At 42.2% G+C, this 24,935-nt stretch overlaps 1 protein-coding gene across 1 annotated transcript; it reads left to right on the top strand.

The window, feature by feature from the left end:
• Positions 1-758: 758 nt before the first annotated feature.
• On the top strand, positions 759-24,441 carry lrrc45 (leucine rich repeat containing 45). The gene is made up of 17 exons (XM_061707799.1): positions 759-1,068; positions 2,419-2,480; positions 2,987-3,057; positions 3,729-3,907; positions 4,686-4,814; positions 8,047-8,159; positions 8,585-8,643; positions 8,769-8,846; positions 10,704-10,839; positions 12,826-12,903; positions 15,060-15,171; positions 15,257-15,327; positions 16,393-16,485; positions 16,699-16,791; positions 18,946-19,119; positions 20,489-20,636; positions 24,226-24,441. Exons 1-17 carry the CDS (start codon positions 843-845, stop codon positions 24,417-24,419), a joined length of 2,016 nt encoding a protein of 671 aa, XP_061563783.1. The 5' UTR covers positions 759-842; the 3' UTR covers positions 24,420-24,441.
• The last annotated feature ends 494 nt before the right edge of the window (positions 24,442-24,935 follow it).

The following is a 24,935-nucleotide window of genomic DNA, read 5'->3' as shown; positions in this document are numbered from 1 at the left end:
GAGGCTCCTTTTAAGAAATGAGACTCTCTAGCGCCACCCTTCACCACGACGGCCGTCGGGGGTACTGCAGCCAACAGTGAAGCCGGCACGGGAGAACGGGGAGAACGTGCATGCAGCGTCATGTGACGTCACATCCGCAGCCCAGCGCGGGAAATTCGGGACCGAATTGCAGCACATTTTGCAGCAACAGCCTGTTCAAGGCAACGGAGAGACACACTAGAGGAATCATTCTTTTGGGTTTGGAACGTTTCATCTGACATTATTACTAGAAAACTTAAAATGTATATGGATTTTTTTCATAAATCTTGCCTCAAGCTCCTTTAAATTGATACTTGGATTTATGTATCGATAATCGTTCCTACACATGTATATCAATAAAATATCGATATATCGATATTTTTAACCCACCCCTACTAGCACCCACTAGCTCGAAAATATTTCCAATTCTCCAAGGGGGGCCTGACTGAAAAAGTTTGAAAACCACTGCATTAGAGACTCAGTTTCAACAATGATTGAATGGAAATAAGTGACATCATCACACCAGTTCTAGTAAACGTTGTCTCTCCAGGTAGCAGGCGCCCCCCCCGGGCCGGAGGACGGCAGTGAGGACGACCCTGCAGACCTCTGGGGACCAGGATCCTCCTCCAGAACCAGGATCCTCTTCCAGGACCAGAACCCCCCTCCAGGATCCTCCTTTAGGGACCAGGATCTCCCTCCAGGACCAGGATCCTCCTCCAGGACCAGGATCCTCCTCCAGGACCAGGATCCTCCTCCAGGACCAGGATCCTCCTCCAGGACCAGGATCCAGGACCAGGACCCCCCTCCAGATCCAGGACCCCCTGATGGAGGACTTCCGGAGGACCTACCTGCAGCTCTGTCAGGAGGGCGGTCTGGACCCCCAGGAGAGCCTGCTGGTCCAGATCCAGCAGAACCGGGTCCAGGGGACCAGACTGGACCTGAGTGGACAGAACCTGACCCTGGAGACCTGCTCGGTCCTGGCCCGGGTCCTGCAGAGGGACCAGGTCTTCACCGAGGTCCTGCTGAGTGACTGCATGCTCAGCGAGGAAGGTGAGGGTTCAGGGGGGTTGGGTGGTACCGGCCGGGCCTTTTACGTCGATCGTGTTCATCAAATGATGTTTCAGTTTCAGTTTTCAGTTTCTTCCAATAGAAGGCAGTGTGTGAAAATCAAAGATGGAGGCTCCAGCTACTTGAGATGCACAATGGGTGTACCAAGGATCTGTGTTAAAACTGGTTTAAACTGGTTTAATCCGGTTTTAACTGGTTTAAATTGGTTTTAACTATTTTAAACTGTTTTAAAACTGGTTTAAACCAGTTTAAAGCTGGTTTAAACTGTTTTAAAACTGATTTAAAAGTGGTTTACACTGGTTTAAACTGGTTTTAAACGGTTTTAAACTGATTTTAACTTGTTAAAACTGGTTTAAACGGTTTTAAACTGATTTTAGCTGGTTTAAACTGTTTTAAACTTGTTTAAACTGGTTTAAAGCTGGTGTAACCAGTTTGAACTGGTTTAAACCGGTTTAAACTGGTTTAAAACAGGTTTAAAACTGGTTTATACTGGTTTAAACTGGTTTTAAATGGTTTAAAACTGTTTACACTGGTTTAAACTGGTTTTAAACGGTTTTAAACTGATTTTAACTTGTTAAAACTGGTTTAAACGGTTTTAAACTGATTTTAGCTGGTTTAAACTGTTTTAAACTTGTTTAAACTGGTTTAAAGCTGGTGTAACCAGTTTGAACTGGTTTAAACCGGTTTAAACTGGTTTAAAACAGGTTTAAAACTGGTTTATACTGGTTTAAACTGGTTTTAAATGGTTTAAAACTGTTTACACTGGTTTAAACTGGTTTTAAACGGTTTTAAACTCATTTTAGCTGGTTTAAACTGTTTTATACTGGTTTAAACCTGGTGTAACCAGTTTAAACCGGTATAAACTGGTTTAAAACTGGTTTAAAACTGGTTTAAAACTGGTTTAATCCGGTTCTAATTGGTTTAATTAGTTTTAACTGGTTTAAGACTGGTATACACTGGTTTTAAACTATTTTAAACTGATTTTAACTTGTTAAAACTGGATTTAACTGGTTTAAAGCTGGTTTAAACTGGTTTAAAGCTGGTTTAAACTGGTTTAAAGCTGTTGTAACCAGTTAAAACAGGTTCAAACTGGTTTAAACTGGTTTAAAACTGGTTTTAAACATTTAAAGTAAGTAAATGAAGATGATCTGATAACCACCTGATTTCCATCGTTCCTGTGGTGACGCCTCCAACGTCTCAGGTCCCATTTAAGTGGTTTAATAAATACATGCTTTTATTATTATTTTGTGACAGTTCAGACCTGGTAGGTCCTGGTTTGACCCGGTTCCGGCTGGTCATGTGACGTTAACGGTGTTTCCTCTAATGTTTCAGGAGCCAAAGTTCTGCTGAGTGGACTGATGGACAACCAGACGGTGAAAACCCTGAACCTGAAGGTAACGGTCCCCGCCTCGCACCCGGACCGGGGTCTTGCATCAAACATTCTCTATATTCATACTTTAAATTATTTTAATAAATTTCTACTTAATATTTAGTAAAAACCAGAAAAAGCAGCCCAAATATCTATTTTTGAGCCCAATTGTGCTGAAACTTGCCCAACCTGGCAACACAGATCCTCATAACAATTAAATAGACTTTTTAATGATTGAGATTGTAAAATTAAGACTCTTGGATTGAGATTTAAGACTTTTTAATATAATTTTCAAAGGAAATTGAAGGCAGTCACTAAGAAACCTGAGGTGGAGGTTGCCAGATCTGACAGGTTCCAGCCCAAACGCAACTTAAAACCTGCCAAAATAATGAAAAAACAGCTCAAATCAAATATTCTCTATGTTAAAACCCTAAATGATTAAATTATTAGGTCTGGACCTGGTCTGGACCTGGTCTGGACCTGGTCTGGACCTGGTCTGGTCCTGGTCTGAAGTGGTTTTGTGGTCCACAGGGCAACAACCTGAGGTCGGGGGGAGCAGAAGTTCTGGGGAAGCTGCTGTCCCGGAACCGGACCCTGCAGAGGTGAGAACCAGGTTTAGAGGTACTTCCTGTCACTTCCTGTCAGCGTTGGAAATAAATAAATAAATATATATATGTATATATATATATATATATATATATATATATATATATATATATATATATATATATATACATATATATATATATATATATATATATATATATATATATATATATATATATATGTATATATATATATATATATATAATATCACGATACACGATATCTACGATATTCGATATATTGTAAGAAATTTCATCAACTATACAGTATAACATGATATATGTGACTGAAAAAGAAAAAATACCCATAAAAAGGAAAACGTCTGTAGTTATGCATTTATTCATTGCCAAAACTTCATACATTGTACAAAGAAAGTGCATTTGTATATTTCCTCACTGCCTCCTAGGTTTGTAAAAGTAAACTCTGAACAGCTGGACTAATTAAAGTGCATGATCAATAGTGCGGTGACAACCGCGTAAATCCATGTGTGTTGGAATAAAATAGTGATATTTGCCGTCAGTTTATCGATTATTTATTGCGACAGAGAGCGCAACAATATATTGTAATCGATTTTTTCCCCCACCACTAATATATATATATATATATATTATATATTATATATTACAACCCTGAACCCTGACTGGCCCCTGGTCCCCCGGTTTTCCAGGCTGCTGCTGGAGTGGAACGGCCTGGGTGTCCTGGAGGAAACCTTCTCCCTGCTGTGTGACGGTCTGGCCTGCAACTCCGTCCTGACCCGGCTGGACCTGCGGAACAACCAGGTCTCCCACCAGGGGGCGGTAGAGCTGGGCCTGGCCCTGAGGAGAAACACAGCCCTGCAGGAGCTCGGTGAGTAACCTTACCAACCACCAGGGGGCGGTAGAGCTGGCCCTGAGGAGAAACACGGCCCTGCAGGAGCTCGTGAGTAACCTCTCCCAACCACCAGGGGGCGGTAGAGCTGGGCCTGGCCCTGAGGAGAAACACGGCCCTGCAGGAGCTCGGTGAGTAACCTTACCAACCACCAGGGGGCGGTAGAGCTGGGCCTGGCCCTGAGGAGAAACACGGCCCTGCAGGAGCTCGGTGAGTAACCTCTCCCAACCACCAGGGGGCGGTAGAGCTGGGCCTGGCCCTGAGGAGAAACACAGCCCTGCAGGAGCTCGGTGAGTAACCTTACCAACCACCAGGGGGCGGTAGAGCTGGCCCTGAGGAGAAACACGGCCCTGCAGGAGCTCGTGAGTAACCTCTCCCAACCACCAGGGGGCGGTAGAGCTGGGCCTGGCCCTGCGGAGAAACACGGCCCTGCAGGAGCTCGGTGAGTAACCTCTACCAACCACCAGGGGGCGGTAGAGCTGGGCCTGAGGAGAAACACGGCCCTGCAGGAGCTCGGTGAGTAACCTCTACCAACCACCAGGGGGCGGTAGAGCTGGGCCTGCACTGCAAAAACTCAAAGACTCTACATTTCTGCTTTTTTCTCGACATTTCGACTTTTTTCTCCAAATTGTACTTCAACTTCAACATTAAAAATTTTTCTCCAAATTTTGACGTTTCTCGACATTTCGACTTTTTTCTCAAAGTGCATAGTGAAAAAAAATGATCCGGTTCGAACCACAACCCCCTCTCTCTCCAGACCTGCGGTGGAACAACGTGGGTCTCCTGGGGGGCCGGGCCCTGCTGGAGGCCCTGAACCAGAACCAGAGTCTGGTCCAGCTGGAGATGGCAGGAAACAACGTCCCCAGCGACACCATGAGAGCCCTGGGTAGGTGTAGGAATCGCATTACACTAACGTTATACAATAAAGAGAAACAAACAAACAATTCTATTGTTTTATTTGATATTCATTCAGTCATTGGCCTTTATTTAACCAGCAGGTCATTAAGAACATTCTTATTTACAATAACGGCCTGGCAAGAGACAAGGAAGTGGTTTAGGGAGTAAAACACAGTAACGGAAGTGGTTTAGGGAGTAAAACACAGTAAAGGAAGTGGTTTAGGGAGTAAAACACAGTAAAGGAAGTGGTTTAGGGAGTAAAACGCAGTAAAGGAAGTGGTTTAGGGAGTAAAACACAGTAAAGGAAGTGGTTTAGGGAGTAAAGCTAGAGGAAACAGCCTAGTCATAAAACAGTTGACCCTGTAACTAGAGGAAACAGCCTAGTCTTAAAACGAGCTGACCCTGTAACTAGAGAAAACAGCCTAGTCATAAAACAGGAGTTGACCCTGCAACTAGAGAAAACAGCCTAGTCATAAAACAGGAGTTGACCCTGTAACTACAGGAAACAGCCTAGTCATAAAACAGGAGTTGACCCTGCAACTAGAGAAAACAGCCTAGTCATAAAACAGGAGTTGACCCTGCAACTAGAGAAAACAGCCTAATCATAAACCAGGAGTTGACCCTGCAACTGGAGAAACAGCCTAGTCATAAAACAGGAGTTGACCCTGCAACTAGAGGAAACAGCCTAGTCATAAAAAAGGAGTTGACCCTGCAACTAGAGAAAACAGCCTAGTCATAAAACAGGAGTTGACCCTGCAACTAGAGGAAACAGCCTAGTCATAAAACAGGAGTTGACCCTGCAACTAGAGGAAACAGCCTAGTCATAAAACAGGAGTTGACCCTGCAACTAGAGAAAACAGCCTAGTCATAAAACAGGAGTTGACCCTGCAACTAGAGGAAACAGCCTAGTCATAAAACAGGAGTTGACCCTGCAACTAGAGGAAACAGCCTAGTCATAAAACAGGAGTTGACCCTGCAACTAGAGAAAACAGCCTAGTCATAAAACAGGAGTTGACCGTGTAACTAGAGGAAACAGCCTAGTCATAAAACAAGAGTTGACCCTGTAACTAGAGGAAACAGCCTAGTCATAAAACAAGAGTTGACCCTGTAACTAGAGGAAACAGCCTAGTCATAAAACAAGAGTTGACCCTGTAACTAGAGGAAACAGCCTAGTCATAAAACAAGAGTTGACCCTGTAACTAGAGGAAACAGCCTAGTCATAAAACAGTTGACCTTGCAACTAGAGGAAAACAGCCTAGTCATAAAACAGGAGTTGACCCTGCAACTAGAGGAAACAGCCTAGTCATAAAACAGGACTTGACCGTGTAACTAGAGGAAACAGCCTAGTCATAAAACAGTTGACCTTGCAACTAGAGGAAAACAGCCTAGTCATAAAACAGGAGTTGACCCTGCAACTAGAGGAAACAGCCTAGTCATAAAACAGGAGTTGACCCTGCAACTAGAGGAAACAGCCTAGTCATAAAACAGGAGTTGACCCTGCAACTAGAGAAAACAGCCTAGTCATAAAACAGGAGTTGACCGTGTAACTAGAGGAAACAGCCTAGTCATAAAACAAGAGTTGACCCTGTAACTAGAGGAAACAGCCTAGTCATAAAACAAGAGTTGACCCTGTAACTAGAGGAAACAGCCTAGTCATAAAACAAGAGTTGACCCTGTAACTAGAGGAAACAGCCTAGTCATAAAACAAGAGTTGACCCTGTAACTAGAGGAAACAGCCTAGTCATAAAACAGTTGACCTTGCAACTAGAGGAAAACAGCCTAGTCATAAAACAGGAGTTGACCCTGCAACTAGAGGAAACAGCCTAGTCATAAAACAGGACTTGACCGTGTAACTAGAGGAAACAGCCTAGTCATAAAACAAGAGTTGACCCTGTAACTAGAGGAAACAGCCTAGTCATAAAACAAGAGTTGACCCTGTAACTAGAGGAAACAGCCTAGTCATAAAACAGGAGTTGACCCTGTAACTAGAGGAAACAGCCTAGTCATAAAACAGGAGTTGACCCTGCAACTAGAGAAAACAGCCTAGTCATAAAACAGGAGTTGACCGTGTAACTAGAGGAAACAGCCTAGTCATAAAACAAGAGTTGACCCTGTAACTAGAGGAAACAGCCTAGTCATAAAACAAGAGTTGACCCTGTAACTAGAGGAAACAGCCTAGTCATAAAACAAGAGTTGACCCTGTAACTAGAGGAAACAGCCTAGTCATAAAACAAGAGTTGACCCTGTAACTAGAGGAAACAGCCTAGTCATAAAACAGTTGACCTTGCAACTAGAGGAAAACAGCCTAGTCATAAAACAGGAGTTGACCCTGCAACTAGAGGAAACAGCCTAGTCATAAAACAGGACTTGACCGTGTAACTAGAGGAAACAGCCTAGTCATAAAACAGTTGACCTTGCAACTAGAGGAAAACAGCCTAGTCATAAAACAGGAGTTGACCCTGCAACTAGAGGAAACAGCCTAGTCATAAAACAGGAGTTGACCCTGCAACTAGAGGAAACAGCCTAGTCATAAAACAGGAGTTGACCCTGCAACTAGAGAAAACAGCCTAGTCATAAAACAGGAGTTGACCGTGTAACTAGAGGAAACAGCCTAGTCATAAAACAAGAGTTGACCCTGTAACTAGAGGAAACAGCCTAGTCATAAAACAAGAGTTGACCCTGTAACTAGAGGAAACAGCCTAGTCATAAAACAAGAGTTGACCCTGTAACTAGAGGAAACAGCCTAGTCATAAAACAAGAGTTGACCCTGTAACTAGAGGAAACAGCCTAGTCATAAAACAGTTGACCTTGCAACTAGAGGAAAACAGCCTAGTCATAAAACAGGAGTTGACCCTGCAACTAGAGGAAACAGCCTAGTCATAAAACAGGACTTGACCGTGTAACTAGAGGAAACAGCCTAGTCATAAAACAAGAGTTGACCCTGTAACTAGAGGAAACAGCCTAGTCATAAAACAGGAGTTGACCCTGCAACTAGAGGAAACAGCCTAAACTACAGCTGAACTCCCGAACAGGCAAACAGAGAAACCAGTGTAGAATCTTGTAGGAAAAACCCCTTCAAACTTAAACAGTTTCATGAAATCCTAACGCTCTCTTCTTCTTCGTTGGTGTTTCCAGAGCCCCCAGGGCTGACTCTCTTCTTCTTCGGTGGTGTTTCCAGAGCCCCCGGGGCTGACTCTCTTCTTCTTCGGTTGTGTTTCCAGAGCAGGCGGCGGGACACAACTCGGACCGGCGGTCGGTGCAGAGGGAGAACCGGAGCAGGAGCCTCGTCCTCAGCAAGGAGATCCAGACGCTGAGGGAGGAGAAGGGACGACAGGTAACGCCGTCACCAGTGTTGGGTGTAACGCGTTACTGTAACAAGATTACATTCTCCAGTAACGCAGTAATGTAACGCGTTACAGTTGTAATTTGGGTAATCCCATTATAGTTACTCTAAAATTGTTTGTTTTTTTTCCCACTTATTCCACCGAACACCGAAAGTGTTTTTTTGCCATTTTCAGCCGAACAAGTTTGGTTACCGAACAATCGGTGCATCACTAATTATGAAGATTTGATCCGATTTGATTTGATTCCGATATTGATTTTGGTTAGTGTTATTAAAACTGTTTATATAAATATTTTTATTAGGGGGTAAGGCACCAGTAGAGCCTGGAACCGGTCTGGTGGTTTGGTATTGATTTGTTCCGGATCTGTTCCTGATCTGTTCCTGATCTGTTCCTGATCTGTTCTTCTCTTCTCCAGTTCCTCAGCCTGATGGAGACGATCGACAGACAGAGGGACGACATGGGACGATCCAGCAGGTCAGTCCAGGTGGACCAGAGTCCAGCAGCTCCATTAAGATCTCAGTAGTATTTATATATATATATATATACATGTGTATGTAGTATACGTAACTAAGTCTCTGTACCTGTTTTCCTGTTTTCAGATCCACCTCCATCCACATGGGTCAGCTCCAGGAAGCTCTGAATGAGAGGAAATCAGCGGTCAACTCCCTCACTGCCAAGTAACTATCTACCTCTACCTCCACCTCCATCTCACCTCCACCTCCGTCCTGGTAGAACCGGACGCTACTGACTTGTTGAAAAATAATATAAAATCCAGTTCAGAAGTCGCTGTGGTGTAGTGAGTTTTAGGCAGTAGCCGCCGGTGAGCAGACCTACTCAGATCAGGTCTGGGTTGGTGTGCCGACCAGGAATGGTTTGAAATCATGACTTTTATACAGTAAGTTCAAAGCACAAAAGGCAGGAATAAACGAGCCAAAGGTGGGAGACAAAAAGCAATTTACAGTCAGATGTGATCTGTGGCCAAATGCCGTTATCAGGCATTTGGCATGACTGTCACTAAGTTGTAAATGACCCCATAGGGTGTTCTCATGATTCAAGTCTGTGCCCAAATGACTTTATATCAATTAGTGAGGAACTTTTTTTATTCAAGGTCTTTTTATTGTTTTTTTCAATTTTCACAGAATAATTACATACAAGAGAATTAGAATTAACATAGTAAATAGGATAAACAACTATAACCCCCACATGTCTTGCTCCAACGGAGCCCCATCCCTACAACTAAATTATTGTACCATTCAGAGATAAAAAATAAAGACAATAAAGTAAAAAAAAAAAAAAATAATAAAAAATACAAAGATATATAAATATTTTTTTTTTGAATTAATAAATACAAATAAAAATAAACATTACAGATAACAAGTAAGTAAATTATACAATATAAGGGTCAGTGTCACACCCCTGCAATCTCAGTGACATCCATTTTTCCTATATAGGTTAAGAAAGGTTGCCAGATATCGTAGAATGTCTGGGCACACCCTCTTGTGGAGTAACGAATTCTCTCCAGTGCCAAATGACGTGCAAGATCCTTAACCCATAATTTAAAAGTTGGGGGGAGTTTGTCCTTCCGTTTAACAAAATAAGTTGTCTGGCCAAAAGAGAAGCAAACGCTATCATATTTTTTGCCCGGTGACTAAGGGAAGAAAACCTTCTAACATGTCTCCATGTGTGATTGTGATCAGGTTACAGATTATTATGTGTGATCCTGATCAGGTTATTGATTATTATGTGTGATTGTGATCAGGTTACAGATTATTATGTGTGATTCTGATCAGGTTACAGATTATTATGTGTGTTTGTGATCAGGTTACAGATTATTATGTGTGATTCTGATCAGGTTATTGATTATTATGTGTGATTGTGATCAGGTTACAGATTATTATGTGTGTTTTTGATCAGGTTATTGATTATTATGTGTGTTTGTGATCAGGTTACAGATTATTATGTGTGATTCTGATCAGGTTACAGATTATTATGTGTGTTTGTGATCAGGTTATTGATTATTATGTGTGTTTGTGATCAGGTTATTGATTATTATGTGTGATTGTGATCAGGGTATTGATTATTATGTGTGTTTCTGATCAGGTTATTGATTATTATGTGTGATTGTGATCAGGTTATTGATTATTATGTGTGTTTTTGATCAGGTTATTGATTATTATGTGTGTTTTTGATCAGGTTACAGATTATTATGTGTGTTTGTGATCAGGTTATTGATTATTATGTGTGTTTTTGATCAGGTTATTGATTATTATGTGTGTTTTTGATCAGGTTATTGATTATTATGTGTGATTGTGATCAGGTTATTGATTATTATGTGTGTTTGTGATCAGGTTATTGATTATTATGTGTGTTTTTGATCAGGTTATTGATTATTATGTGTGTTTTTGATCAGGTTATTGATTATTATGTGTGTTTGTGATCAGGTTATTGATTATTATGTGTGTTTCTGATCAGGTTACAGATTATTATCTGTGTTTGTGATCAGGTTATTGATTAATATGTGTGATCCTGATCAGGTTACAGATGGCCGAGGCCGCCCTGGCTCTGTCTGAGCAGAAGAACCAGAGTCTGGGGGAACTGCTGACCCGGGAGAAGGAGGAGAAGGAGGAGCAGAAGGAGACGCAGAGCCGGCTGAGGAGCAAAGACCAGGAGGTAAAGAACCGCTTCCAAGGTAGCAGCAACTCTCTGCTGGGCCAGAAGAACCGGTTCCAGGGTAGCAGCAACTTGTTGCTTCAACTCTCATGCAAACACAGAGACGTAATGACGTGGCTCCTCTTAGGGCCAATCCCAATCCCCCCCCTACTTTCTACCACTAGCCCTCAAAATGAAGCCACAGGCGTAGGTCCTTGTAATGTTCCCTAGGGATTGGGACACCACTTGCTACGTCACTGCGTGGTTTACGTTCGGGTACGTAAGCGACTGCGTAGTTACGTTTGCACAAACGTCACACCATATCAGGAAGCCCAGAGATGAAAGCTGTTTTAATTTCAGCTGTAGCGCTGTTAATATGCCACTTTATTAAGTTTTAATATTTTTTCAGGCGTAAAAGTAACTGTTAAGATCCCCAACCTGGGCTCAGTTTATCCAAATAACGCCTGGTAAGAAATTTGATCCGATGTCTTCGGGATGAGAAGAGCCGCCGGCGATTTATGGTTCTGCGTTACGTACGGCGCACGTCGCCGCGTAACCTACACCGTAGGCTCTGCGTTGGTGTAACGCGGAACCATAAATCAGCCTTTATTCTGGCGAGATCTGAAGATACAACGAGCAAGCGAGTGATTATGTACATTCACTGAGTGAATATTATGAAAGTAAAATATATATTTCTTGCTAGAAATGTAATCAAAACGCATTTTTATGCAGAAACTAACTCAAAATATTGATTTTATTCACTAAAAATGAGAAATGTTTTTTTGTTTGATTCAGTCTGCAAATGATGACGTAAAGCATTCTGGGAAATTTTTCTAGCTCTCAGTCGGCGAGTCAGCATCTGAAATCTCTAAGAAAATTTAGGGGTAGGGCTGAAAAGTAGGACTAGGGGGCGATTGGGACTGACCCCAACTCTTTGCTAGAAGAAACGCTTCCAAGGGAGCACCAACTCTTTGCTTCAACTCTCACGCAAACGCAGAGACGTAACTGACGTGGTTCCTCTTAGCACCGAGCTGTGGAAACAAACCGGTTCCAGCTGGTTCCTAGTTGAACTGTTGTGAACCAGAACCAGAACCAGCTCTGGGAGCGGTTTGGTGGATAGTTCTTCTACATAAACTAAGTTTCTATAAGTATAACACCTTTACCAATTGGACTGAAGATAAACACGAAGAGTCAGGTCAGCTGGTGGTCCGTTCAATACTGCAAAGGTTTATTGTAAGAATTCAACTGTACCAAGGTTTAAATAAAAATAAAAAATAAAAATACCAGATATATTCCTACCTGTCCCACATATGGACTCACTTGAATTTTACAAAAAATACTACTTATTTGGGATTTTGTTGTTTTAAGCGTCAAAATGTCATGTGGTGCGACCGTCCGACCAGGACTCTGGTTTTGAAAACTTATTTGAAATCACTCTAAATGTATTTAAATCAATCTTCTGACCTATCTGGCATGATTTCTGAAGTGTATTGTAGTGTATAAGATTGCAACATATTTGTATTAATATTTCCATCATAATATACAAACAAAGTTTGACTGATGACGTCCATTTTATGAAATATCATGTGGCACGACTATTAAAAAAACAACCATTTTTGTAAAATACTGAAAACTTGTCAAGATATTAAGGAAATTAATTAATTTTAATATGAATCATGGTTGCACCACATGACCTTTTTTTAAGGCTAGTGCCAATTTATCTTGACAAAAAACTCTAATTTAAAATGCTAATATGAATTTATGTGTACACAACATTCTTAATGTTTGAAACACTGCAATAGATATTCTTTTTTTTATTATTTTAAAATTGACCTGTTGAAAATCCTTATCCGTCATTGACCCATGTACAGAGGTTTTCAGTGTTAGACTTTTAGCAACAAAGATAGTAATCCTTCTACTACACCGGTTTGGTGGAAAAGGGGAACCAGAAACTGCAACGTTAATGGTGTTTTAGTTGATGGACTAAAGTGTCTCTGTGTCTTGCAGGACGCTGCAAACCGGGAGGGAAAGCTGCTCAGAGAAATCCACAACCTGACGGAGAACAACGGACAGCTCCGGAACAAGGTACCAGTCCTGCTGTTGACTAATGTGTGGTGACGGTGATCCGTGTTGGTGACGGGGGCCACGGTTACGGAATTAATTATTCTGAATTGAATAATTCAGAATTAAACTATTTTCCTTGGAGTTTACATGGAAATAGTAATTCTGAATGGAGGTTTCCATGGAAACACGTTTGATGGTCTTTCTCCAATTCCTCTCCAGGTCTGGAGGTTGGGAAGGTTCTGATTGGATAGGGGGGGGACCGGAAGTTAAACTACCGGAAGAAAAACTTTTTTTTATATTGTGCACTTCGAGAAAAAAAAGTCGAAAGGTGGAGAATAAAGTTGAAATTTTGTGAATAAAGTGGAAATTTCGAGAATAATGTCGAAATTTTGTGAAAAAAGTCGAAATTTTGAGAATAAAGTCGAAATTTCGAGAATAAAGTCGAAATTTTGAGAATAAAGTCGAAATTTTGTGAAAAAAGTCGAAATTTTGAGAATAAAGTCGAAATTTCGAGAATGTCGAAATTTTGTGAAAAAAGTCGAAATTTCGAGAATAAAGTCGAAATTTTGAGAATAAAGACGAAATTTCGAGAATAAAGTCGAAATTTCGAGAATAATGTCAACATTTCGTGAATAAAGTCGAAATTTCGAGAATAAAGTGGAAATTTTGTGAAAAAAGTCGAAATTTTGAGAATAAAGACGAAATTTCGAGAATAAAGTCGAAATTTCGAGAATAATGTCAAAATTTCGTGAATAAAGTCGAAATTTCGAGAATAAAATCGAAAGTTTTGAGAATAAAGTCGAAAATTCACCTGTCAGCTACGAGGAATTAACAATTCTTTAGCAAAAAAATAAGCATAGCTGCTTTTTCAGGAAGGATAGGTGATCTTTAAGGACTTATGGGCCACGGTTACATGATGTTTTTTAATTCGGAATTAATTATTCAGAATTAAATAATTCAGAATTAAACTATTTTCCTTCCAGTTTACATGGAAATAGTAATTCTGAATGGAGGTTTCCATGGAAACAGGTTTGATGGTCTTTCTCCAATTCCTCTCCAGGTCTGGGGGTTGGGAAGGTTCTGATTGGATAGGGGGGGGACCGGAAGTTAAACTACCGGAAGAAAAACTAACTTTTTTTTATATTGTGCACTTCGAGAAAAAAAAGTCGAAAGGTGGAGAATAAAGTGGAAATTTCGTGAATAAAGTGGAAATTTCGTGAATAAAGTCGAAATTTCGAGAATAAAGTGGAAATTTTGTGAAAAAAGTCGAAATTTTGAGAATAAAGTCGAAATTTCGAGAATAATGTCGAAATTTTGAGAATAAAGTCGAAATTTTGAGAATAAAGTCGAAATTTCGAGAATAAAGTCGAAATTTCGAGAATAAAGTCGAAATTTCGAGAATAAAGTCAAAATTTCAGCTGTCAGCTACGAGGAATTAACAATTCTTTAGCAAAAAAATAAGCATAGCTGCTTTTTCAGGAAGGATAGGTGATCTTTCAGGACTTATGGGCCAAGAAAAACAAACTTAGCCGCTACAACTTTGAAAAGCTCAAAATTTTGATGTTTCCTGTTTCCATCTGTTCTTTTAATGATTTCTATTTATTAGATAAATGGTCTCTGCTCTTGACCAGCGTTTACTGCTGCTGCATCTTGAAACTTTGTTAGGAAAACCAGCCCAGCGCGAGATATAATATATGGAAACAGACGGGAGAGGGAACGAGCAGAAAGAAAGACCGGAATTAATTTAAAGCAGAATGATTTTTTTTCATTTATTTTTTTAAATGTATTTATTTTCTTTTTTATTAATTTTATTTTGTTTTTCTTTTTCTTTTTTCCTTTTATTTTCTTTTAATTTAAGTTAATTTATCTTTTTTTTCTTTATCTTTTATTTTATTTAAAACTTTTTTTTTTGGTTTTGTTATGTTTTTTTTCTTTTTTTTCTTTTCTTTTATTTCTTTTTTTTAATTTTAATTTATTTATTTTTCTTTTTTTGAATGAGTGTATACATGATCGCGGAAATATTCTATTCAGATTTAAAACCTGAATAAACCAGCCATTTACTTAATTCAGAATGGCCATTTTCATTGGGAATCAGGTGTTTACATGGTCATTTTTACTCATTTTAAATGGGCTTTAACTGTAATTCTGAATTAAAGAGGAACTAAACTTCCCCCCAGGCCGAGGAGCTGGAGATCCGGTCCAAGTCCCAGCAGCAGCAGATCTTTGAGCTGAAACAGGAAGTGACCAACAGCACGGCCGAGCTGAAGATGCGTCTGGCGCAGGCGGAAGGTACGAGTCAAACGGAGGATCCAGGTAAACCCCCCCCAACCCTCCAGGGCCGTGACCAGCTTTTTCTCGGCCCTGTGTCCGACAGATCGTCTGGAGTCGGAGAAGAGAAGGTCCAAACAAGCCCTGGAGGACGTGGACGGTCTCCGGCAGAAGGAGGTACCGCGTCCCCACGCTGACGCCTAAACGCCTGCTAGACACAGAACAGGGGTCGATGTTTTAGAGCCATGTTGGACCAAAAACACAAAAAACTAATACGTCTGGAGCCGCAAACAATGAGAAGTCTTGTATCAGCTTTAGAATGAAGAAACACATGCTGCATGTTTCTATATTAGTTAGAACTGGGTCCTCGGCTGCAACTGTAGCTGCTAATGTCTTTCCACATTACTCTGTTTTTAATCAGACAACTTCTCGCTACAGAGCAAACATTCAGGCAACGAGTGCAAATGATTCGCTCCAAGAAACCTTGAATCCTCTTTTTCTCCTCAGTTATTTTTCTCTATTTCCCCTTTGGCCAGTTTGTTTCCAACAACCACCTGCCTGGCGGCCCCTGCTGGTGGAAACGTGTGGCTACGACGCAAAACTTATTTTTTCATTATGCACTTCGAGAAAATAGTGGAAATGTCGAGAAAAAAGCTGAAATGTCGAGAAAAAAGTGGAAATATCGAGAATAATGTTGATATATAATTTCGAGAAAAAAGTCGAAATATTGGGAAAAAGGTCAAAATTTTGTAAATAAAGTTGAAATGTTGAGAAATAAGTTGAAATGTTGAGAAAAAAGTCGAAATGTCGAGAGAAAAAAGGCAAAATTTAGACTTTATTCTTTAAAAATCTTTAAATTGTTTTCTCAACATTTCAACTTTTTTCGTTTGGACTTTTTTCAAAAAATTGTACTTCAACATTAATCTTGACATTTTGACTTTTTTCTCGAAGTGCATAATGAAAACAAAATCTTCCTCCTCTAAAATATTATTTTTATTTTTCTCCTGCCTGGCCCTGATTCTCCGTAGATTCGCGTAACAAAAAGAGTCATGTGAAAAACATTAGCAGCTACCCAGTTCTAACTGATATAGAAAAATGCAGCATGTGTTTCTTCATTCTAATTCTGATACAAGACTTTTCATTTTTTGCGGCTCCAGACATATTTGTTTTTTGTGTTTTTGGTCCAACACGGCTCTTTCCTGCGCTAGCCGCCGGAGTGTAACCTCCTCCCGTGTGCTGCAGGTGGAGCACCTGAACCGGCACCTGCAGGAGAGCGAGCGGGTTCTGCAGGAGCGGATCTTCAAGCTGGAGGGGCAGCGGCTGCAGCTGGAGGAGGTCGGGGGTCCGAGTCTGTTCGTGTGAAGGTTTTACCCCCGACCGTCGGGGAGTGAAGGTTTCACCCCCCGACCGTCGGGGAGTGAATGTTTCACCCCCGACCGTCGGGGGGTGAATGTTCACCCCCCGACCGTCGGGGAGTGAAGGTTTCACCCCCGACCGTCGGGGGAACCGGGAGGTTCAGTGTTTCACGTCCTCTTCTGTCCGTCGTAGGAGCTGAGCAGGACCAAAGCGGCCGCCGTGACGGAGAGGGCCGAGGCCGAGGAGGAGCTGGGGAGGGTCCGAGCTCAGGCTCGTCTGCAGGAGGTAAGACGACGGTAGAGGAAGTAACAATGCTGTTTTAGTGTTTAACAGCAGCTGAACGCGGCAATAATGTCGGTAAGAGTTCGGTCCAGACATTGGTCTCCATCGGTAAGGGTTCGCTCCATTGACCTCCCTCGGTAAGGGTTCCGTCCGTCGGTCTGTGTCGGTAAGGTTTCAATGGAAACATTGACATCCATCGGTAAGGGTTCGGTCCGGACGTCTGTCTCCGTCGGTAAGGGTTCGTTGGAGACATTGACCTCCTTCGGTATGGGTTCGGTCCAGACATTGGTCTCCCTCTGTAAGGGGTCGTTGGAGACATTGGGCTCCATCAATGGAGACGTTGACATCCATCGGTAAGGGTTCGGTCCAGACGTTCCATCGGTCTCCGTCAGTAAAGGTTCATTGGAGACTGTTTTGGGAGAAATCTCACTTAGGTTCTAGAGGGGTCGGCTGTGCAAAAATGAATCAGATACACACTCGCTTTTGCTATAAGATATGAATACATTTATTAGCAAAAAAGCAAGCATTTACATAGAAGACATCCACAAGACTACCAGTTTGCTAGGATAATTTGCCAAGTTATCCCCCGCAAATAGCAGAACACACAAAACTACCCGTTTGCTAGGATAACGGGTCAAGTTATCCCCCGCAAATGGCAGAGCAACATACAATCACAAGGGGCTAGGCCTGAACTCTTACCTTAACACAGAAGGACTGGGAGAGCCGGCAGTCCAGTCAGAGGCAGCCATCAACCCTGGCTGGGCGTCCTTGCACTTCGACCCACAGCAGACTCTCACCGGAACTTCCGGCTCTCTGTCTTTTATACCTTTCTCGCGGAAGGGGTTGCCCCTTCAACCCCCACCTGCCAGTTCTCACGCTAAGTCCAAGCCCTGGTTCACACGCTAAGGCTCGGTTCACACGGGACTGAGCTTGTGAACAAGCAGTTACAATAATACTAAACAGCAGGTGCAGACTGTGTTTTGGGAATTCAGGACATCTTCAGGACACAAAACATATTTTTTCTCCCTTCAGAGACGTTGGGCTCCGTCGGAAAGGGTTCGGTCCTTCCGTAATGGTTCGGTCCGTTCATCTCCATCTGTAAGGGTTCAGTCCGTTGACTCCATCGGTAAGGGTTCGGTCAAAGATCTTCTATACACAAGATAGCGCATTGCCGTTACTGGCAATGGTTTGAAATGGTATCCACTTCCTGTCTCCTAAGTGGGCGTGGTCGCCCCTCTCCCTACATCGTTTTGGAACATATGACACTAGATACAGTACCACTTTCTTCCAAAAAAGGCTTAAATAATAAAAATAACAGTATTATTAAGCAAAGAAGCAAGTTTTATATTAGTTTTAAACTTCATTTTATCCGATGGGAAAACGATGAGAGACAAATCTGGCGAGAGTGTGTTGCTCAGACAGAGACAGGTCTCAAACAAAGTTCATTTTCTCCTAATCTGTCGGTCTGAAAATGTCCATTTTGGTGTCAGAATGTTCAGAAGGTTTGTGGCTTTTGAAAAATGGGTCCCATATTTACTTAGGTTACTATGGGGCGAAGGAATTGGTAATAATCTGTGCTCACGTTCACTTTTCCCATAGGACTCAATAGACTCAGGACCTACTTCCTGTCTCCTAAAGGGGCGGGGCTAGGGGAGGGGGCGTGGCAGTCACGTGACACAGATACAGGAAACACAACCGGAGTGGGCTGTCTCGGTTTATAGAACGTCTCTGGTTCGGCTGGAAAGTCGGTCTCCCTCGTTAAGGTTTCAATGGAGACGTTGACATCCGTCAGTAACGGTTCGGTCTGTCGGTCTCCGTCGGTAAGGGTTCGGTCCAGACTTTGGTCTCCCTCAGTAAGGGTTCGGTCCATTGGTAAGGGTTCATTGGAGATGTTGACTTCCACCGGTAAGGGTTCAGTCCGTTGACTCCTTCGGTAAGGGTTCGTTGGAGACGTTGGTCTCCATCGGTAAAGGTTCGGTCCAGACGTTGGTCTTCGTTAATAAGGGTTGGCTCCGTTGACCTCCCTCGGTAAGAGTTCGTTGGAGACGTTGACGTCCCTCGGTAAGGGTTTGGTTCTCCGGTAACACCCCGCCCCTCTGGGCAGAAGGAGCAGCTGTCCAGTTCTCCGGTAACGGCCCGGTTCTCCCGGTTCTGCAGCAGGAGCAGCAGGCGGCGGCGGAGGAGAAGCTGCGGTCGCAGCGCTGCAGGTTCCAGGAGCTGCAGCTGCAGAACAACCAGCAGAAGCAGAACATCAACGACCTGCAGGCCCGGATCAGCCGGCAGAACAACGAGACGGACGCACTCCGTAGGAGACATGAGGAGCTGCAGCAGGTCAGAACCAGAACACGAACCTCAGAACCACAACCAGAACCTCAAAACCAGAACCAGAACCTCAAAACCAGAACCAGAACCTCAGAACCAGAACCACAACCAGAACCACAACCACAGACCGGTCCTGTCCGGCCTAGTGTTTCCACCTTTCAGAAATAGAAATAAGGGACGTCCCGATTTATTCTATATGTAAAAACAAAACGCTTTGATTTAAAGTTGAAAGTGCTTTAATAGCATTGAACTAGCATGACTGTACAGACAGACAACCATGTAGCAACTGAACTAGATGTATAATATACATACAGGTGAAGGTGGGATCATTAGAATATGGTGTAAAAGTAAATGTATTTCTATAATTCAACTAGAATATGGTGTAAAAGTAAATGTATTTCTATAATTCAACTAGAATATGGTGTAAAAGTAAATGTATTTCTATAATTCAACTAGAATATGGTGTAAAAGTAAATGTATTTCTATAATTCAACTAGAATATGGTGTAAAAGTAAATGTATTTCTATAATTCAACTAGAATATGGTGTAAAAGTTAATTCATTTCAATAATTCAACTAGAATATGGTGTAAAAGTTAATTCATTTCAATAATTCAACTAGAATATGGTGTAAAAGTTAATTTATTTCAATAATTCAACTAGAATTTGGTGTAAAAGTTAATTTATTTCAATAATTCAACTAGAATATGGTGTAAAAGTTAATTTATTTCAATAAATCAACTAGAATATGGTGTAAAAGTTAATTTATTTTAATAATTCAACTAGAATATGGTGTAAAAGTTAATTTATTTCAATAATTCAACTAGAATATGCTGTAAAAGTTAATTTATTTCTATAATTCAACTAGAATATGGTGTAAAAGTTAATTTATTTCTATAATTCAACTAGAATATGGTGTAAAAGTGAATTTATTTCAATAATTCAACTAGAATATGGTGTAAAAGTTAACTTATTTCAATAATTCAACTAGAATATGGTGTAAAAGTTAATTTATTTCAATAATTCAACTGAAAAGATGAAACTAATATATTACATAGTCTCATTACATGAAAAGCAATATATTTTAAGCCTTTATTTGTTCTAATTTTGATGATTGAATTGTTTATTGATTTCATAAAATATCTGTGAGCCATAATAACCAAAATTATAACAAATAAAGGCTTGAAAATTCTCACTTTGCATTTAGTGGGAAATAATATATTTGTTTCACCTTTAGTTAAATTTACTACGAATGAAGTTTTGCAATATATTCTAATTGGTCTAGACCAGGCTAGTCCGGTTTAGTCCGGTCTAGTCCGGTCCGGTCTAGTCCGGTCTAGCCTGGTCTGGTCTGGTCCCTAACAGACTCTGGTCCTACAGGAACTAGCAGGGAAGGATCAGGAGCAGCTAGCGGCCGTTAGCCGCGCTAAGCTGGAGCTGCAGGAGCAGCTAGCGCAGCTACAAGCTGAGACGGCGGCGCAGGCAGTTCTGAGGTCGAAGGTCAGCGCGCTGGAGAGAGAACTCAGAGGTATCGGGTTACACTTTTTACTCAACCTTTCGACTTTTTTCTTCTTCTCTTCCAACTCTCGGTGAAGGCGGACGCTTTTCTGCTCCTCTCCCTCCCTATCTGCTAGGGGTGGGCGGTACACCGGTGTCATAGTCATCACCGGTGTGAGACTGCGCCACGACATGGATTTTTCAATACCGTCAATACCGTAATAAATCAATTATAAAATAATAGGCCTAAATAAGGCATTAAAAACGTCTGTGATATGCAAGGTTTGCTGCCGTGTTGTGACAGCAAGAGGTGGAAACACAAGCAACCTGTTTCATCACTTAAAAAACACGCACGCCCGTGAATATGAAGAGGCAACCCGGGCCAAAATGAGCGCAACTGGGACCAGCAGCTGGTCCCGCTGGTGCTGCTGGAGCAGCGGTCCCAAGACTACACAGCTTTCACTGCAGGCATCGTTTATGCTGCTACACCTTACGACAAGAGTAGTAAGAAATGACAGGGCTTAAAGTATTCCGGCACCGTGCTGGATCTCCGGCGTACAGAGTTTTTTTTCTCGGCGTGCGAGTTTGAGTGCTTTAAAAAAAAAAAAAAAAAAAGGTTTGAGAGAGAAAAAAAAAGGTTGAGTCAACCGAGTTCGTCTACCAATGGAATGAGAGGAAAGCAGCTCTGGCTCAACCAAACAAACACTAGCCAATCAGAAGTAGAGCTGGGCGGGTCTTTGACGGCAGCGGAGCAGAGCGCTGTTTCAACCTGCTGGAAGAATCACCGACTTCAAGATGGAGAAAAAATTAATGAATGTCGGTTTAAAAGAATCTTTTTGCCCAGAAGAAAAAAAGAGTGACAAAAAAATACCCATAACCATGTTCTTCTCTCGAAAAAACACACCTGTACCGCGGGCTTTAGAAGAAAAAGACGCCCCAGCGCGAGTCGAGATGCAGCGGCTCAGAAGAGCAGGGAAATACGTGCGAGGCGGTGTTGATCTCCGCAATTTGAAGCTTTGTATAATAATTATAAAAAAAAAAAAAGGGTTGCTACTATGTGAATATCACTTATCACGGGTTCTTTTTGGAACGTAACCCTTTCGAAAAACAAGGGATTACTGTATATGAATACTCATGGCATAAACCTGTCAAGTTTTGGATTTAAAATTAAGGGAAATTTTCCACCACCCGCTGTCCAACCAGCCCAACCGAGGTCCAGTATTACATTTTAAGACAGGTTTACAAAATATTTAAAATATAATATAAATTAATATAATATAATATAATATATTATATATATATATATATATATATATATATATATATATATATATATATATATATATATATATATGTAAGATCTTTAGGTTTTTTGCCAAATAAATATGTTGAGAATGCATAATACTCTCCCATGTCTCTTTTTGATAAGGATACTACCATTTACTTATTATATTATAAAAAATATTAACCTTATTCACATAAAGGGACAGGACAGGCTACTCCTCTCAGAACGTACCAAAAAATACCGTGATATTATACCGTCACCGTTCAAAAGATGAAAAATACCGTGATATTAATTTTAGGTCATATCGCCCACCCCTACTATCTGCCCTGCTACTGCTTGTTTGTCTCGTCTTCAGAGTCTCTTCTTTTCACTCCTCCCAAACTCTACAATCATGGAATTGATTAACTGGTCTCTCAGCACAATTGACCACATTTTTACGACCAGAAGTCAGGGGGTAAGGGAGCCCTCTTCCCCCGACGGGATGTGTTTTGCTGGATACACAATGGACTCCTGGAAACATTGGAAACCGTTGTGTTTGGAGATCCTGTCCATCGAGGACGTTGAAGATGCTTCATAATTGGATTTATGATAGCAGGATTTCTGCTTTTTGGAGTTGGTGGATTCCTGGTCTATCGACAAACGCGTAAGTCGTCGACAGCTGTTCTGGCTCTTTCTGAGCTGCCGGACGTGGCTGAAGGATCAAGCAAGGTGATCAACACTCAGACTTTAACGTTGGGGGAGCAAAGCCGTAAGCTGGATGTGATTCTTGAACAGAATCGCAGGCTGGCGGCGTCTTTGAGCTCATTGGCAAGATGGATAAGACCTTGGAGAAGTTGGAAGCTCGGCTTGGCGGGAATTGATCACAAATTCGTCTGATTGGAGTCGCCATTGATGAACCAGAGACTGAAGGCTGACGGAAAATTTTGTATTGTATTGTATTTTTTCAATACAATTGTTGATTCTATAATCTGACCTTGACAGAGCAGCCTGGCAGGCCGCTCCAGTCACAATCTCCCTGGTGGAATAAAAACAAGATGCTCTCCCCCCACTAGCCCTCCCCTTCCAGGAACATCTGTGGACCTGGATCAGAACTTTACCGAGCCGTCTGATAACATCAAGGACATTGGCTGAGGAGCAGCTCTGGGGCAAAGTTCACAGACTCATCGCTACACACACACAATGATAAATACACCATCCTTTATAGTCAACGTCTTCCCCGCCCCCCCCCTCTTATCAACCCCCCCAACACAGTCAACAGGTCTGAGAGCAGCACCACTGGCCGCGGTGCTCACTTGGGATACTGTGCCGGGATCCCCCGCCCCTAGAACCCCCCCCCCCCCCCCCCAACACCGAATTTAGACGACCCTGATTATAAGACGACCCCCTCTTTTTCGAGACTTAAGTTTGAAAAAATACTTTTTGAACACCAAATTCAATTTTTATACAGAAAATAATGACAATACATCTGAAACAAATGATTATAACAATATATTCGAGAGAAAAAGCCTGTTATTTTGCCTCATTGAAATCATTATCTTCAAGTTTGCATCATAACTTCTCCTCAGCTGCCGGTTCACCTGCCGATCTTTCTCCAGATTGTCGCTACGTTTCTCCATTTTCTGTTATCTCTTCTCTTATTTTCTTCTCTTTTCTTTCTTATACTATTTTTTATTTTTCTTCTTCGTGACAGGAGTTCCTTTGTCCTGGGGAGTTTAGTTCAGCATTTAAAGATATCTGGCTCCATCTAGTGGTGTAAATGGGTATAACGTCTAGACCCCGAATGTAAGACGACCCACTTTTTCAGTGTCATTTCAATGTAAAAAACACCGTCTTATATTTGGGCCAATACGGTATTTATACAGTGTGAAGATTACTTTTTTCCCTCCCCCATCCCAGTGTCGTCCTTTCTCAACTGATCTGATCTCACCAGTTCACCCATGTCTCTTGTTTTTATTTGCTTTGTCTGTTTGTCTTGATGGTTGTACTGGTTTCAATCTCACTGTGCTGGGACGCCAGACCAGCGACAATAAAGCTTATTCATTCATTCATTCTCCACCTTTCGACTTTTTTCTCTACATTTAGAATTTTTCCTCGACATTTCCACTTTTTTCTCGAAATTGTACTTCAACATTGATCTCGAAATGTTTCCTAGTGGGGGGCATATTTTGTGATTATTTTTTTTAATATATATATATTTATTTTCTAATTTCATTATTGGGCTCAGAAATACTTACTCTGTCCTGCAGGTCTCTCCTCCGACCACCAGGAGGCGCTGCTGGTCTGGGGGGTTTAGGGGGACCTGGATCTGGTCTGATTCTCCGTCTCTCCCCTGCAGGTCTCTCCTCTGACCACCAGGAGGCGCTGCTGGACCAGCAGAGCCAGAGAAAGTCTCTGCAGGAGAAGCTGCGGCTGAAAGAGCTGGAGATCCAGAGGATGAAGGAGGACCAGAACCAGAGGGGGGCCCTGCTGCAGGGGGCCGTGCTGGCCTACGTCCAGGGGGGGCCCCTAGGGGCCCACGGGCCCCCCTAGACCTGAACCAGGCCCTGCTGGGGCCCCCCTAGATCTGAACCAGAACCAGAGGGGGGCCCTGCTGCAGGGGGCCGTGCTGGCCTACGTCCAGGGGGGGCCCCTAGGGGCCCACGGGCCCCCCTAGACCTGAACCAGGCCCTGCTGGCCCCCCCAGACCTGAAACAAGACCTGAACCAGAACCAGAGGGGGCCCTGCTGCAGGGGGCCGTGCTGGCCTACGTCCAGGGGGGGCCCCTGGGGGCCCACGGGCCCCCCCAGACCTGAACCAGGACCTGAACCAGGACCAACTCCGGGTCCAGAACTTTTGTACGTCGTCATGGAAACGCTTGACTGCTTTTATAAAAAATAAAATAAAGTTGTGACGGATCAAAAACCGCCGGGTTTTTCTTGTCTCTTCCAGAAGTTACATGTGTTTTACTTGAGGGAACTAGAGGAACCAGAGGAAACTAGAGGGAAATTAGAGGGAACGTTAGGGAACTAGAGGGAATGATGCTGCGTTCCATTTACCTCGGAAGTC

This window comes from Cololabis saira, chromosome 19, assembly GCF_033807715.1.
Source record: "Cololabis saira isolate AMF1-May2022 chromosome 19, fColSai1.1, whole genome shotgun sequence".
Lineage (NCBI taxonomy): Eukaryota > Metazoa > Chordata > Actinopteri > Beloniformes > Belonidae > Cololabis > Cololabis saira.
This window is presented reverse-complemented; position numbering and strand designations above follow the sequence as displayed.

Coding starts and splice junctions, on each gene's coding strand:
- lrrc45 (XM_061707799.1), top strand. CDS start 843: ATGGAGGACTTCCGGAGGACCTACCTGCAGCTCTGTCAGGAGGGCGGT. Junction 8,644..8,768: donor GACATGGGACGATCCAGCAG/GTCAGTCCAGGT, acceptor TCCTGTTTTCAG/ATCCACCTCCATCCACATGG. Junction 16,792..18,945: donor CTCAGGCTCGTCTGCAGGAG/GTAAGACGACGG, acceptor CCGGTTCTGCAG/CAGGAGCAGCAGGCGGCGGC.